Source organism: Antennarius striatus, chromosome 21, assembly GCF_040054535.1.
Source record: "Antennarius striatus isolate MH-2024 chromosome 21, ASM4005453v1, whole genome shotgun sequence".
NCBI classification, from domain to species: Eukaryota; Metazoa; Chordata; class Actinopteri; order Lophiiformes; family Antennariidae; genus Antennarius; species Antennarius striatus.
In genome coordinates, this window is record NC_090796.1 from 8,205,573 (window position 1) to 8,222,256 (window position 16,684).

Genomic DNA, 16,684 nt, shown 5'->3' on the forward strand with positions numbered 1-16,684 from the left:
ATCTCATCACACTTGAAGTAAATCTACAGCTGCCAATAGCAAGCAATTCATTATCAATTCATTTCTGTGGGTTAATAATAATGGTTATATTAAACAGCAGAGCCAAATGTAATCGAAATATTTTAAATAAGTAAAACAATAAGATGACAAAAATGAGATGTTGTTGAATAAGAGATGCAGACTGGTAAATGTGGCGGGTCTGGGGCCCCCCATGACCTTCGTGTTTCAGCAGTAACCTCAGGCCTTAGAGGAGCCGTGGACTCGCCCCTGAGACTGCCTGTCCACGCTGACTGAGCTGTGCAGTGTAGTCGAAAGAACATTATCCCCTTTTAATCCACTTTGCCTTCTGCTACCCACAAGTGGACGCCCTGTCAGATGGAGCAGGGTGCCACCATCAAACACGCTGCTCCCTGTTTTTAAATATTCCTTTGTTTTGGAAAAGGAACCCTGTCTAACGTCAAACCTGGATGTTGGATTTAATATTTTGCTTTTGAGTTTCTCAAATTATCTACTGCCTACTTCGTAACTAGCAGTGTACTGTATTTGAAGACATGGAAGACCCTGATATAAGACAACAAAAGCTGGACAACCAGGTAAATAAAAAAATCAAGGATTATAATGAAATAGTCCAGATAGCTTCTTTGTTGAATCGGTAATTATAATGCACTTTAAATAACTCACAAATAGTAGGTTTTTTAAAAATCTTGTGTTACTTTATTCAAAGCACATGTAGAATGGTGGAAGACTGGAGTGCATCTAGATTAACAACTGACTAACAAGAGGTTAAAAATGAAGTCGATCTTTGAAAACAAAGCTTTCTTGAGTCTGATGAGGTCACGACTACTGTGTCAGAACCACCTGCTGTTTAGAGCCACTGCTCAACTTTAAGTCACCAGCTTAGAGAATGAACTACTGCCTCTTATCCAGAAGGATCGACATAATAATATCTGCACATTAAAACTACTGTATATTGATATTAAAATTATATTAATACTAAAATAATTGCAGATAACAATGAAGTAACAATGAAGCATACACACCTGCATTTAAAGCCTTTTGTCTAGAATACACCATACCTACTGCACATACAATGGCTGCTTGACACCCAAACAGCAAAGGAAGTGGAAAAGTTGCCTATTGTGGGCGATAAATGTCAGATTGAGAATGGTTTTTTTGTGTGGAATATGTTGAATGGAAGAGTAACTATTATTAGGAATCAATAATTATTTCAGTGATTTCTGATTACAAACAATGGATTTTCTTAATCCAAGAAATTTTTTGATAAAATAGGCACCTTCTTTGTGTTTATTTATGCCTGTGTTATTTAGCACCGCCCCATATTTGTATATGTCAAGTGTTTTTAAGTGCTCTTTAGAACCCATCTTCTTTTAGAAATGCACCGTGTTTTTACGACTTCAGGGTGTGTCAAGAGCCAGAGACATCTTTCCACTTAGGTGGGACAAGTGAATTCAGTTATGAATTGTGAATCTTCAAGATTTAATAAAGACTACGGATGTTCCCATGTATGAAGTTTGTGTTGATGTACACAAACCTGAACAGTTTGAAATTAAATTCCACAGCGAACCCTCTTAATGAAAAAGCAACAAAAGAAGAGGGCGGATTCTCAGATGGTGGTAGCCAATCGTGATGCTCGCCAAAAACAGAAAAACCGAAAGCCCAGAGCTGTGCATTCCGATGAAACACCTCTGCTAATCAGCCAATCCCTGAGCAGCACATCCCTCAGTGGTTAGTATTAAAATCATTGTTGTGTAGCAGATATAGGGCAGAGTATGTATTGAAAATCTACTTCAGTACATGGTGCAATTATTCTGTAACATTTGTAATATTAATTACAAGTTACTTTTTGATTGTTTTTTATATAGATCAAGTTGAATATGCTATTGATAATCCACTGGATGTGATTACACTGGCTGAGTTTGGCACAATGGCAAGCGTGATGTCAGATGAGATGCCTTCAGAGAAGCCTGGTACCCCCAAAACAATGGACCTGGAGATTGACAAGGAGCCAGAGGGGAACTGCGAAGGGAAGAGTGATGGTCAGGTGGAGGGGAAAAAGGCAAAGAAGAAAGATGTGAAAAAAGAGAAAGCCAAACGTGAGAAACCACTAAATGTTTCACTTTACCATAAATTAATTCCAAGGTGGTGTCTGACTTGGGTTTGTGTTCTGTGTTTCCATGCATACACTAAGAAGCATTTTCCTATAACATATGACTCATGATCAACTTGCTGTCTTTTCAGAGGTGGAACAGATTGATGAAAAGGATGCAGATAAGGAAAAGGAAATGGAGAAAATGGAGAAAACAAATAAAAAGAAGGACAAAGTGAAAATGTCTGAAGATCCACAGAAGACAAACACAACAACCAAGCAAGAGCGTAAAAGTAATATCAATGTTCAGAGTATCATAGCCATTCCAGAACTGTCTGCCTAGTGTTCTGTATGTTTACATGTAGCTGAAAAGTCATATTCACTGACTCAAATTCAGGGCTTTAACAGTAACCTGCTGTAGGTTCCATAAAGGCCACAGACACTTGAGGTTGCACACATAATCAATGATGTATTACGTCCCCTTTTCCGTAGAGAAGAATGTTTCAACCATGGAGAAAGAGTTGGAGATGGAGGTAGCAAGTCCAAAGAGTAGTAAAAATGATGAAAGTGATGAGGAAGTAGAGGATGAGTCCCGGAGGCCCATCCAGCAAACGCCAAAGAGGAAGAAACAGCTGGACACATGTGAGCAATAAACTAGTTTAACCTGTTTAATGACCAACAATAACCACTGAGTTGTAAAGAATAATGTTGCATCTGTCATGCCCACAGCCAGGTGCCAAATAAGTGAAGAGAGCAAAGATGACGAGATCCAGGAAGAGGAGATAAAGGGAAAAAAGAGAAACAAAGGAAAAACTACATGTCTGGGTTCCCTTAACTCCAATTACAAGGAGGCTTCATCTTCTGACACTGAATCTCATGACAGAGTGAGACACAAAGTGTCCTGTATATTGTAAAAATCAAAATCATTTCCACTTAACACAAAAAGTGTGTGAAAATGAGTGCTGGTGTAATCGTTTTTTATCTTTTAGCCAACATCTCCACTGTCGGTGGACGATCTTGAGAAGTTTGCTTTGCGTCCGGCCCCCAGAGACGTGACGATCCAGTGTAGGGTCACCAGAGACAGGAGAGGCATGGAGAAAGGCATCTACCCGACGTACTACCTCCACATGGAGAAGGAGGATGGCAAGCGGGTTGGGACATCTGCGGAACATTGGCACTGTCATTGTACACGCTGACTGTACTTCTGTTTTATTTTATTCTTTAACTGTTTTAATATATGTTACTGTTCTATTTCCCAGGTGTTTCTAATGGCAGGCAGGAAAAGGAAAAAGTGCAAAACATCCAACTATCTTATTTCCACTGATCCCACAAATCTGTCCAGAGACACAAACTGCTATATAGGAAAACTGAGGTATACCTGTCTTTTATTTATACCTTGTGAAATAATATAATATTAAACAAAATAATTCTGATCTGATTATGTTACATGCTTTACTTGGAGAAATGGGACATATCATTTATTTTTATGTTTCCATTTTTGTGTGGTTACCTTCGTATATCTTACCAAAAAAATGTTCTTTAGAGTGATATTTTTACAACTCCAGGGAGTATAGATCTTTTTCTTTTGTGTTTTTCACATTTTTAGCCATCGCTATATGACACAAGGTTCAGTTGTTTGAAATGCACAGTCAAACTTAAAAAATCTGCTTTTGGAGCCAATAAACCTAAAGGGTTTTTGGAGACCAAAAATATCTCCTGTAAAAACTGACCAATAAAAGAATGTGTTAGTGATGTGGGTATTTTTTGAAAGTTATTTTTTTGAATGAGAGCAGAGGATTGTTACATCTATTCATAGATAGACGCTGCACCTACAGTCACTCAAGTGTGATGAATTTCATTTTAAAATAAATTGCAAATATGAGAGAAAAAATGTTATGTATCTTAGTTGTTCTAAAGCCAATATTGTCTTTTCCCATCTGGTGACTGTTGTCACATCATTTATCTGAGACTCTTTTCCTTTAGGTCTAATGTGTTGGGAACAAAGTTCACAGTTTATGATGGAGGTGAAAACCCTGACAAAAAACCATATGTCAAGGAATGTGAGTCAGTGCGACAAGAGCTGGCTGCAATCTGCTACGTGAGTTCAAACTGAGTCTGAACGTTGTGTCCTACTTTGTGTTAAAATACTCTGCAAGAGATTTTTAAAAAACACTTTTGTTGTCTTTTTGTGTTACAGGAGACAAATGTGCTTGGGTTTAAGGGTCCAAGGAAAATGACTGTGATCATCCCTGGCATGTTGGAAAATGATGAAAGAGTGTCCATTCGTCCGAAAAGCGTATGTATACGAAATCTTTAAATCAAAAATGACATTTATCAAATGTGAAATACTTCTCACATTTTTGAATTATTGCAGGATCTTGAAACTCTGCTGGTTCGCCATGGAAACGGCAACACAGACAAACTGGTGACCCTGGTAAACAAATCCCCAAGTTGGAACGAACAGACTCAATCATACGTGCTCAACTTCCACGGGCGTGTCACTCAAGCGTCGGTGAAGAATTTCCAAATCATCCACCCTGATAACGGTAGGATTAATTTATTGTCTCTCCTACTCTTCTATTCACAAATTGGCTTTTGTTCTAAAGTCAGTGCCATCCTTTTCTGCTCCACCTTTCCACACTGATATCCATTCCAGATGATTACATAGCGATGCAGTTTGGCCGTGTAGCGGAGGACGTCTTCTCCATGGATTACAGTTTCCCCATGTGTGCCCTGCAAGCCTTTGCCATCACCCTGTCATCCTTTGATGGCAAACTGGCCTGTGAGTGACCCGTGCTGCTGCCTCAGGTGTTGAACTTGACCCCTGACCCAGGCAGACAGTTACAGTTTACACTAAAACAATACCCATAACCCTCCACAGGAACAGTTTTCTTGTTTTGTATCCTTTAACATTGTAACACTTTTCAAATAAAGTGACAAGCTTAGAGGTTGTTGTTTTTTAAATTTGGTAATATTTTACCAATAATTTTATATTTCAGTCAAAGTTATCTAAGTCAGCACAGCCCACATTAATGCTAAATTTAATACTGGTAAGACTTGTATTAAATATTGTCTTATGCTGTTAAATATTGTGACAAATCTGTAAAAGCTATCATTGAAATATTAAATAATAATTTGAAATTTGCAGGTTTACGTGTTTTAATTTTAAATGTATACATAATATTGTACAGGCATTTTTAATGCATAAATTTGAGGTAAATGTTATTGAACGGAAGATTTTTCCACAAATATGCTGCTGCAATGGTCACCAAACATCTTCACCGGTCAGATCAAGTTGTTTGTCATCATTAGCAGTTTTAAGCCAAGAGAAGGAAACACATTTATCAAAGTATGTTAAAACCAGAAAAACAAACCCTCATATCAGATGTTACCTGACTGAAATAAGATTAAGAGCCGACCACATGACAGTTTATGCTGTTGCACAACATGTAGCCGTCAAAAAATTTCCATTTCATCTAAGATTCATTGGTTGTCTCAAGGTTTAGCTCGTGTGTGGGCATATGAAGGGCCGGAAAGCCATCTAGGTCTCCACAAATAAAAATAGGTCTTCATGCTGGTCTGTGTAAACTTATCAGAAATATATACTCTAATGGCAAAAAAGCGTCAAAATATGTTTTTATGTGTCTCATTCAAATGCTCTTCAGTTCTGAGGTGGAGCATTGCTTGCTTAGCCTCAACATTAAACCTTTGCTAGTACTTTGCTACTACACCAATGAACTGCTTTGTCAAATATATTTCTATACAAATTATGATCTGCCCTACTCTGCTCAACCAAAGTGACATGTAATGTCAGGCTGCAGACAGTAACTTCCTCTTGAACTCTTGCTGATGATAGCGATTCACAAGCACACAGGGTGTAAGTTAGTGTGTCTACAAACTCTAAATCAATATAACACAACAACTACACAATGTTACATGATCTGTCACGGCTTGACACACTGAAGAACTGATGTACTTCATCTAGAATAGAAGATGTGCAAAGCCCATTTCCACTTGGATCAGGATATTTATTTCTCCTGTTGACAGTATCAGTGTACTGAACACATTCTGAGTATCTGAATGTGATTTTCTGTAATTTAATAGGAAAAATTGCCTCTGCTTTCTCCAAAGTGTTAAACATGAGCAACCCCTTTAATATATATATATATATATATATATATATACACATACACACTATTATAGAATATATAGTATACATTTTTTTATTTTTTTTATTTTTTTTCCAGTCAATGTATTTGTTGTCAAAAAGATGCCAACTACCATAAGAAATAAAGATACCAGTGAAATAAGGAAGCTTTGCAGCATTATGGAGTTATAACAAAATAAACAAATGTAGACCGACGTTATAAAGTTTTATGACTGATTTGAATGATAAAAGTAATAAATTAATTAGCACTGAAATGTGGCACAAGCAAGAGTGTGACAGGAAAAGCATTTTCTGTGACAGGAGGAAGTCACTTCCTCAGAGGTCGAAACAACTAATAGTTAAAATCAAAAAGATGGTAAAATGATTAAGGTCTGAAGTGTTAAGCAAAAGTTATTTTACTGATGTTGTAAAGGACAAAAATGTGAAGGAAGAAAGAGAGAAAAAATGTAGAAATCTCTGAGAGATGCACAGTGCTTGAATTTAAATGATTAAACAATAATGCTTAAGCAAGAGTTAACAATATTAGAAGGTTTTATGAATGATTTGAATAATAAAAGTCATGAAAGTATTAAGATGGCCCCTGGCCCCAGTAGGGGTGTGTCAGAAAAATGAAAAAGTTTCGTCTTCTCAGGCCGGATCCATGACAAAAGTAAAAAACAGGTTTCAATTCCACTGAAGGTTGTCAGGGGAGATGGACCCTGCTATAAGACGGCCTTGAGCAAATTTATATTTATAGTGTGGACAATGAATTACTGGTATTTAATTTTCCTTTTTTAATTTTTTTAAAAAAAATTTAAATTTTTTTCTATTTTTCTATTTTTGAAACGAGTTTTTGAAACGAGAGAAGATTTCTGTTTCTATTGTTGAACTTTAACTACTTGTCTGACCCTTTGGCATTAAGAACTGCTATAACGACTTAGTTCATTTTACTAAATTTTGAAATTTTTCAGGAGCTGTATTGGTTTTGAACTTTCAATTTTGAAATGGTTCCTATAGGTTTTTCTAGCCAATGAAATATACACATACTTGTGTCTCAGTTACTTAACATTTTCCCAGCCATTTACCAAGTGCACAGATCATAGAGGAGAGCTGCTGACAGGCGTGACTGTTATAATTTGTGATAAAGTAGCTATTCTATTACATGCTTAACCGGAGTTTGCGAGATGGATGCTTCAGATGGTGTGGCAGTGATCTCCTCATCACCAGCTTACATTGTCCTTTAAGGACTGAACCCCTTGGAGGAGAACTGGTTCTGTTTTCCCTCATATTATTTCACTGGGAAAAGGAAGAAAAATTTGTGTTTACACTGTAGAACTTCTTCTTCCTCTGCACCTGATACTGCGTATGAGTGATCTTGATCAGTGTGAAGAGACTGACAGGAAACTCCCTCTCTCAGTCAGCTTTAAAAGTCTGTACAAGACCTTCAGGACATTATGGGGCTAAATTAGTCCTCACTGTGCTGTGCTGATGTCTGGACCATTTGGTGTGACGGGCTGGAGCTCTCTGATCCGGCTTCTGCTCCTGCATCTCTGCCTGCCATGGAATCTTGTCACAGGTTATGTTCTCATTGTTCTCACCTTAAAAGAAATCATATGATACAGAAATCATGGTCTGTCTGCAGAAAGATACAACAAAATTGTTTGGACTTTACCACACTTGTTTTGTAAGACAAATCATTGAACTTCGGTGCAATGTCCGCTAAACATTCTTATGGTTAAACATTTGATCAAATCACTGCTGGCTAGATCTACTGACAATTAAAACATGGGTTTGGAAACATATAGTATGTCAGTTAAAATGAGTTTTTACTTTATGAAAAAACAATATACAGTACCAGTGCACAAATTTGAACACATGGTGCTCATTTTGTAGATGGAATGTACTTTTTTTTTTCACTTTCTAGTTCACTGTTCTAAAGGATATTCTGACACAATCTTCACATATCTGTGAAAAAGTATTTATTTTCCTAGGGTAATTTTCAGTTGATATTTAGCTTCTTGTGCTTTAAAATAGTTTCTGTATTGAGGTTAAGTCACACAAATCGAATGAGCGCCTCATAAAAAGTAATCCTAATGATAAGAGGCTGTTTACTTTGGAATGTACCCACAGCTCCCCTTTAATGAAGGTTGTGAATTTGATTTAAAACTTATTTATTTGAAGCCATTGTTGGCACAAAAAAACCCAAAAAAACAGTGACTATTAACTGTTCAATCTATTAACTCCTGGATGTGAATATTTTAAAGATAGAATTTAAAAATATAAACCATGACTTTAAAGTATTTTTAATAAACCATTGAGCATGCAGTTTAAATGTAATATCGATTTCATTATTAATGATTCTTGGACTGGATGCTGTTATTTTTCCAGAGAGAATTCAAACAAAAGAAATAAAAAGCCTACATATATAAGGAGCATAATTCACCAGTCAAAGGGATCTTCAACCTAAAAGAATTACTGACATTCTGGAAAACAAAATAATTTTTAATCGTGTACAAATGGTTTGTTACAAATTAGCTTCTGTTCTGACTTCTGTATATATATTTCAGGTGTGACCCATCATCTACGCTGTGTGAATGATTACGTGCTCACCATTAACTGCTCCTTGAGTATGGTACCATCAGAATACCCCTCAGACAACAACTACTGGCTCAGGCTCAAAAAATTCTACGGAGAGAAGTTTGATTGTATGCTGACAAAAACCAGTGGTGACTACTTCTGTTCTGTTAAAATACACAATGTGACACCTGACCATGACGACTATTACGCTTTGACCTTTTCGGATCTTGACATCTTTGTCATCTCACTGTGCCGCAAAAAAAGTGAGCTTGAAAACTGCGACCGTCTGGATAAAGAATACAGGCCTTCTATGAACAGTAAGAAACACATTGGTCTGCTCTCATAATATGAATATATCTGATATTCTTATTGTTATTAATGTGTTCTCTCATCAGTTAAACCAAATGCACCGTGCTGCCTCACAGTGAGCCACAACTCAAGTCAATGCCACTTCAGCTGGAAAGGTGCTGAGGAATACCGGTTCACCGGTCTAACAAAAACCCTGATGTATCAGCTCCAGTATTTCAAAACAGGAGACAACAATGATGTAATGCAGAACTGACTGAATTATTTGTCTGTTATGATCTTATACAGTATTCCACTCCTGTGCCCCACTAGCAATGGCTGCTTTAATAACGTGTTGAGTCTCCAGGTCCTCACTTCACATGCCTCAACTCTGGCAAAAATAAATATGACACAGGACTTTTCCTAAAAAAACAAAAAGGGATCAACATAATAAAATATTCCAGGACTGGTTCTATTTCTATTATAGACTTTGTAAATACGCATAGAAATTGATTTTCAAAGAAAATATTAACATTTAATTAAATGATCAGAAACCATCTGACACACAGTTTTTGAGGCTCCGATAAGCATCAGCTGTATGAAATATCAGCTGTCGGTTATAACCGTTACCATGAAATGTAGAAAGCCTTGCACCATTAAAAAGGTCATGATATAGAGATGGTTACTGGACTGATAAATCCTTATTATTAATACCTTTCTGTAAAGCAATTATTTTATCTTTTTTTTTTAAATCTCACAATGTTGGTTTAATCTGTTTTTCTGCCTCACTGGATTATTGTCCTGTCATCTTAGATGAAACAATTCATAAATAGACTCAGAGCACACATATCTCATCCTACACAGCTCAGGCTCCCCTGCAGTACACCTTCTTTTTCTAAAGAGTTCTGTAATGGAGCTGTCCTGCAAATGAGAGTCGTCGTATCTCCTGGTGGGAAAAGTAGAGATATAGCTGTTTTAAAAACCTTGAGCAAAATCAAAAAATAAGAGAAAAACAGTCACTATGTTGGATGATACATATTGAATTGTTTTTCATATTTCTCTTATTTGTCTCTAATTGAGTTATTTCTTTCAGACGAGTCCACAAGAAATTAATACAGAAAATGTTAGTTATTCTGTGGGTGATGAAGAATTTGAGTCAGGCACACAGTATACGGGCAGAGTGCGATCCAGCCCTAATCAGGCTTCTTACAAAGGACAGTGGAGCGACTGGTCTGGTGAGGTTCACTGGAGGATAGAATCAACTGGAAAAGGTGGGTCTGCCTGAGGATGGAGGTCATAGAACCTAAATCCACCTTCTTAACGTAACCCAGTGCTCACATGAACATGTCTACACAGGTCTCCCATCAAAACCTTTTGTTTTTGGACTGGAGAAGGTGATTATCACCCTGTGTGTGATAATGATGTTCCTTGTTCTTCTGGGCTATGCTCTTATTAAAAAGTAAGGTTCTCCTCCAGATTTGTATTTCTTCAGGCAATAACAAATTACAGTAGAGCAAATGATTGCACTTATTATTCCCTTAAAGACCTTAAAATTGTCTTATTCCTCACACTTCCAGATGGAAACAAAGGGCCTTCATCCCAACTCCAGCGCGATACTTTGACACCCTGTACAGTGACTTCCAAGGAGATTTCAAAGTAAGTTCAGCTTTTTAAGTGAAATTATGATTATCTGAAACAAATGTTCATGAAGAGGACTGTGCTTGCAGAGCTGGGTGATTACAAAAGAAAAAATGGGAGACGTGTTGACGACAGAAGAAACACTCAAAATTGACACTGTTACCAAGTGTGCCGATACCCAGGACAGCCTGCCTCTGTTTGTCTCCCCATTAGTGGCGAGCGGCACATACAAGAATCTAACCAACCCGGGCTGTGATGTCTGTGATTTGGGCGTCTCATATGCCACTCCCACGACGGCTCCTCCACTAACTCCAGGGAGTCCTGCTGAGGGAGACTCTGGGTGTTGGCTCAGCAACCACACATCCCAAGAAGCCGGACCCCCCTTTTACTACGAGTACTGCACTCTGAGTACCGTCCAGCAGTCTAATCCAGTCAAAGCACAGCACAACAGGAGACCATCAGTTTAATACGGCCCCACGGGGATGATCCGCAGGGATGCCATCGCTGAAGCACGAGCTGTTTTTATCAAGTAGGTGGTTGGTAAAATAGTCTATTTGTAAAATGTTTCCACAACATTGTGCTTATTATGCAAAACTACTGTACTTAGATAGCGTAAAAAATGCTAGTTAAAATTCAGTAATTTCTCCTGGTGATTGTAGAATGAAATGTTTGTTTTTCCTCTTGAAATAAATAAATGTGAACATTTTGTAGAAAGTTTTATTTACGCCAACACATACATGAACAAAGCACCATATAACCTTAAAGTCTGATACAGAAGTAAGCCTACCTGCCTCAGTCATCATGGCCATTTCTATTTATTCAATAGCAAACACTTTGAAATAACAAAAAGACAGCCAAGGCAGCAGATTCTATCATATATTACAGCATGCTGAATAAAAAACCTGGGAAAGAATTAGACAGAGCCATCTAGAGACACTAGTGAGATACAACAGTATAAAAGTGCCATTCATTATACAGCGGTTGAAATACTGACAATGAAGTAAGCTAATTTTACATTAAATTTGTGGAAAATAAAAGGGGGGAAACAAAAAGGAATAGACCCTGTAAAAGAGCAAAACAAAACAAAGACATTTCCTTCCTTGAACATTGATGACAGCCAGCTTGCATGGAGTTGGTGAAACTGGTACAGAGCTGAATGCATCCCTTGCATCACATAAGACAATGTTTAAAAAAGAAATGACCAGGGTGCTGAAGCACCATCCCCTCCCAGCATTATGCGCCAACTGGCAATTAAGAGCGAAAAACGATAGGTAAGAGGAGAACGAATGGCACAGAATGTGGGGAATTTAAATATAAGTCTTTAAGTCCTGATGTGAGAGGAGCACATTCATTGAGAGACTGAGCAGGGGAGGTGATTCTCGTTAAACCCATTCCTTCGGCTGCAGTGGAGCGACTCTTCACCCTTACGAGGGGGAGAACTTTTTGGCTTGTGCTCGAACTCTTTTTTCATATTCTACTCTGTTTTGGCTGGAGATAGAGAAAAAAAACCAAAAAAACAATTAGTGTGGCACTCTGACCAAACTCACATGATACAAGACCAACAGGCCTAAAGTAGAAGATGCATGAATTGTCTTGGATCTCTTTTGTCAGATTATTTGTAAGGGACCTATCACATGGTTGAGACAGGTTTGCAGTCCATACAAACATTTTTGTCTCAAATGATTCAAAAAGCAATTCTTAAGCAAATCTACTCAGAATTTGGGGGATTCGCAAGTCTGATTCCAGCTAACTCAAAAAATGCATTTTTACTCTAAACGAAAGTTTAGATTTCAGGACTCTAAACTTGCATGTCTTTAAGACACACTTCATATTGATCACGGTCGTGACACCACATTTATCAACATGGAAACATCAGTCCCTTGGATTTGCCTATAGAATAGCAAAGCAATGCGAAATCAACTAAACAAAACAATTACAATATCGAGCATAAACGTCTACTTCACCCGCCACATTGAAAAAACAGTAACTTGAAGTAAAAGTTAATAAATCTCTTATTTTCCACTGCATTAACACCACATGTATAAATGTGTAGGCTTCTTGCTAAGTTCATGAGAGACAACATTTTATATTTACATACAAATACATCACTTCTAGAAATTTCCCATTTCTGCATCATGTTTTACAACTGAAAGAGGTAGAATCTAAAAGTCCCTTACCAGTAGATTGTGTAAGCCTCTGCTTGGGCTGGATCCTGGATATTTGGTTCATTTAAGAGTTCCTGGATACCTAATAGGATCTGTAGGATAAATAAACCAAAGAGACGAGTTCAGTCCTGTTCAGGACTAGGAGGCTCAAAATATAGTCCTAAATCCTGAACTAGCTTTATCTGAACAAAAGGAAAATCACACACACACACCTATTTTTGTTGTTTTCTGGTACATTTTAAATAACTATGTCAAAAAAATATTTGTATTACCAGAAACACTATATATTTGTAAGAATCCAAAAAAGAAAAAGGTAGAAAAAATAAGACGTATTATACCAAAGATTTTAGCCTGAGAATCCAAACCTGCTTTATTGTGATGGCCGGTCTCCAGTCCTTGTCCTCCTCTAGAATAGATAGGCATACTGTGCCTGATGGGTACACATTTGGATGAAAGAGTGGAGGCTCAAATTTACCTGAAGCACACATATAGAGAAACTTGTGTTTATATTCACAAAAATCAGGCAATATGAACTACTTACAAAATGTCACTACAGACTGTAGTAAACCCTCAGTGAGTGGCTCCTCTAAAGATAGCGACTTTTGTTGCTCACCTGAGCATAAGACATTACATTACAGTATATATATATTATATATGTGACATTCAGACTGCCTGTGCTACTGGATATTAGAATCCTTGTTGATACGCTTACATTTACCAAAATAGAGAAGAGAAATATGATACACTAAGGCAAAATGTCTTGTATTCGGGAAGTACTTTTCTATCAAGTGTTTCTTTTATCAGTTCAGCTGCTGATTGACTGGGTAAAACCGACGCATTAATGTAGCAGCTTGAGCATAACAATGAATGTTTGTACTGACAAAGGGACAGCGAGGGTAACTCACATTTTGGAGGTGAAGAAGGATAGTCATCCTTGAACAACATGCGCAGTTTGAACAGGCCTCCTTCCCACGGAGTCTGATGAGACAACCAATGGATCAGTTTCACACAAAAAAGTCACGCCACATTCACATGACCACTTTCACCGACAATTATTCTTTACACATTGATAAGGCTTTCATAAGCAGGTTCACTGTTCACTGTTCCAATAAGAAGTGTTTTGTGGCATATCAATTTTTGTCTTATCTTTCTCTTCTGGTATCCAATCTTGGTAACATAGGTAATGCAACTGAACTATTTGATAATTTAAAGCCATGCTCATGACTTGGCATATGCTAGATAAAGGTATTCTTTTAAGACAAAAAGCGGAAATATGTATTACAAAGAAACAACATTACCCCCTTCTTGCCAGGAATAGCACATTCCCAATTCATGAGATTCATGGTTCCATCTGGATTCTTTGTTGGTACTGCAACAAATCCCTGAAAAAATAGCATAAGTATAAACAAAAGAATGAGAGAACAAATGATTACAGTAAAAACAAGTTAAACATATAAGACGGTCAATGGAAGCTCTCAGTGAAGCAACTCAAGAGGTTTCTCATGAAACACTACTTACAAAAGGATGGTCCTTCCGCCATGCCTTGCGCTCCTGAGTAAGCCGACTCAATGCAATGCCCGACATGATTTTCAGACTCCTGTAATTACAAAAAATCAACTCAATCACATGAAAAAGATAGCATACCCTACACACTCAAAGTAAGGTCTGGCTCAGCAGCAGATTCATCAAGCTGAAGACGTCATGGAGGTCACTGCCTTGAAAACTTAAAATAACCTTGAAATAATCATAAATTGTTTACTTAAATGCTCAAATGATACAGTCAGTTCTGTAATTTACTGAAAACGCTGGAACCATATAAACATTTTGTGCTTCGTATTAAAGTAACTGAAACCTCTTTTAGTTCAGGATTATTACAACAATTTAAAAATGGCATTTTGGACTGTAAGATGGGCCTCTCTCGCTTTCTCTTTCCAAGCACACAGTCCAACTAATAATCAAGGGAAAGACTCAAATCCATTGTGAATAAATAGTAGAACTGTACTTGAAACCATTCAAAACATGTTAAGATCAATTCTGTAACTCCTGAGTACTGAACACAGTACCCTGAAAGTAACTACAGTAATGACACGCTGATGGAAGTCCTTCCCAGTTAGGTTCTGGTCCTCCGTGCAATGCATTGGTTGCAAATTAATTTCTATAACTGCTTGTTTTTTTTGCGCCTAGTGTTCCATTTTTATACTTGTTCCTTGTACGTGAGTTCTTTTTTCACCGAGAGTTGTATTAAAAATGTCTTAGTACACTTGTGTCTGATGACATGTTAGGCATTCCATTCTATTCCAGTAACCCTGCAACATCCTGTAGTAACACTACAGAACTGGTTGAAAACATCACATTATCCATTTGAGCAGCAACAGCTGTCTATGAACAGTTCATAAGAGCACACTACATACTGACACTTTAGTGACATAATGAATGAAGTCCATCTCCTGTAGAGGAATGTGATGAACACTTAATACTGACGATTAAACACATTCGTGGAACATGAAAAATTATACATCTGAGCTCACTTTGGCAAAGCTTTCCTTTTTGAGACGGAGTTCAGTATTTGTGGTCCTCTTCTCAACCAAACACTCGCTCTAATTTAGGCTCTCCAAGATATTAACGATCTCTATTACAACGACTCTTAGGTAATGACAGAGACAGGAGGTGAAACCCAAAACCAAACTGATAATTGGCTAACTTTAGATGATCTAGTGATCGTCAGACGTGGTGGTAACCCGCTTCTATCGGCTGCAGAGGACCCTCCATGCGTGGGGTACGGTTATCGTCTAAACCGATGTCCGGTCCGCCTGCTCGGCTAGCTGCGTTACCGTTAGCCTGTGGTGATACATGTCCACACGAAAACGGTCCTCCTTCCCCGTGCAGCCGCGTCGTTCCGTGTCTCTAATCGCTCTTTCAAAATGGAAAAAAGTTAACATTTGCGTTGATTCGTGTTCGTTTTTTCGTCGCTGTTAACTTGTTGTCGTGAATGTACACAAACGGACGATCAAAGGCATCTCACAAGCAAGCTAGCCGGTTAGCTTGACCAGCTAACTCATGTGCGCCAGAATGGTGCTATACCCTTACAGGCGCTGTTAGCGTCTGACACGGCCTGATGCAGTACAAAAATGCGCAATTGCACTTGATTTAGACACAATTTTGGGAAGGAGAACAGTACTCTCCACGTCTCCAATAACGCTTAATGATATCCACTTTTGTATGAGAAACGACATTTGAAAGATTCCATGAAATAAAAATATCACAATCCATTAAAGAATCGGGACAAAGAACGCCAGAGCTATAAGGCGCACAATGTGTATTACCAAACTAGCGAAAATGGCGCAAACTGAAGCGGCTAAAATAATGTAATACACGATATACTCGAAATGTTCCTGAATAACGGCACATTACCTTTCAGTATGGCTGTTCTGGTTCTATTAAACAGGCTGATGTTTTAATCGTGCTCAAATCCCGTTAAACCTTGCAAAGTTTCCCTCCTGAAAAACCACCCGCTCCGATCCAAGCTAGGGACACAAACGTCGAAACGAAATGGTCATCTGTCTTTGACTTCCGTCTTTGCTTAAATAATCCTTACGAACTCGAGTTGCGCGTATATCCTTAAACTGTTTACGATTTGGGTATTTTAAGAGCCAGCCATTATTCCGAAACATATTTACAGCTAATTTATTATTTCCAGTTCAAGTAGCAACGCCTCCACTGGTAACGCAGGGGTAATTAACTTAATGGGTATTATTTTGCATTGAG

At 37.9% G+C, this 16,684-nt stretch overlaps 3 protein-coding genes across 6 annotated transcripts; 2 read left to right on the plus strand and 1 right to left on the minus strand.

The window, feature by feature from the left end:
• Positions 1-359: 359 nt before the first annotated feature.
• Positions 360-5,210, plus strand: si:dkey-220f10.4 (tubby protein). Its single transcript, XM_068305808.1, has 12 exons — positions 360-593; positions 1,581-1,746; positions 1,884-2,114; positions 2,260-2,400; positions 2,600-2,749; positions 2,837-2,991; positions 3,097-3,258; positions 3,367-3,479; positions 4,091-4,205; positions 4,305-4,403; positions 4,482-4,653; positions 4,764-5,210. Exons 1-12 carry the CDS (start codon positions 552-554, stop codon positions 4,895-4,897), a joined length of 1,680 nt encoding a protein of 559 aa, XP_068161909.1. The 5' UTR covers positions 360-551; the 3' UTR covers positions 4,898-5,210.
• Positions 5,211-7,660: 2,450 nt separating this feature from the next.
• Positions 7,661-11,454, plus strand: LOC137588811 (interleukin-21 receptor). Of its 2 annotated transcripts, none has more exons than XM_068306099.1 (7): positions 7,661-7,830; positions 8,822-9,148; positions 9,227-9,378; positions 10,210-10,387; positions 10,473-10,575; positions 10,694-10,772; positions 10,844-11,454. In XM_068306099.1, the coding sequence occupies exons 1-7, from the start codon at positions 7,743-7,745 to the stop codon at positions 11,219-11,221; spliced, it is 1,305 nt and encodes a 434-aa protein (XP_068162200.1). In that variant the 5' UTR covers positions 7,661-7,742; the 3' UTR covers positions 11,222-11,454. The 2 variants fall into 2 exon arrangements, with proteins under 2 accessions (XP_068162200.1, XP_068162201.1); XM_068306100.1 differs by having other exon boundaries at positions 10,968-11,140.
• A 9-nt stretch (positions 11,455-11,463) lies between these two features.
• ube2ib (ubiquitin-conjugating enzyme E2Ib) lies at positions 11,464-16,458 on the minus strand. Of its 3 annotated transcripts, none has more exons than XM_068306101.1 (7): positions 16,331-16,458; positions 14,438-14,516; positions 14,218-14,301; positions 13,825-13,897; positions 13,285-13,394; positions 12,932-13,011; positions 11,464-12,242 (listed from the first exon to the last, which is right to left on the minus strand). In XM_068306101.1, exons 2-7 carry the CDS (start codon positions 14,501-14,503, stop codon positions 12,179-12,181), a joined length of 477 nt encoding a protein of 158 aa, XP_068162202.1. In that variant the 5' UTR covers positions 14,504-14,516; positions 16,331-16,458; the 3' UTR covers positions 11,464-12,178. The 3 variants fall into 3 exon arrangements, with proteins under 3 accessions (XP_068162202.1, XP_068162204.1, XP_068162203.1); XM_068306103.1 differs by lacking the exon at positions 16,331-16,458 and adding an exon at positions 15,621-16,291; XM_068306102.1 differs by lacking the exon at positions 16,331-16,458 and adding an exon at positions 15,448-15,572.
• Positions 16,459-16,684: the final 226 nt, after the last annotated feature.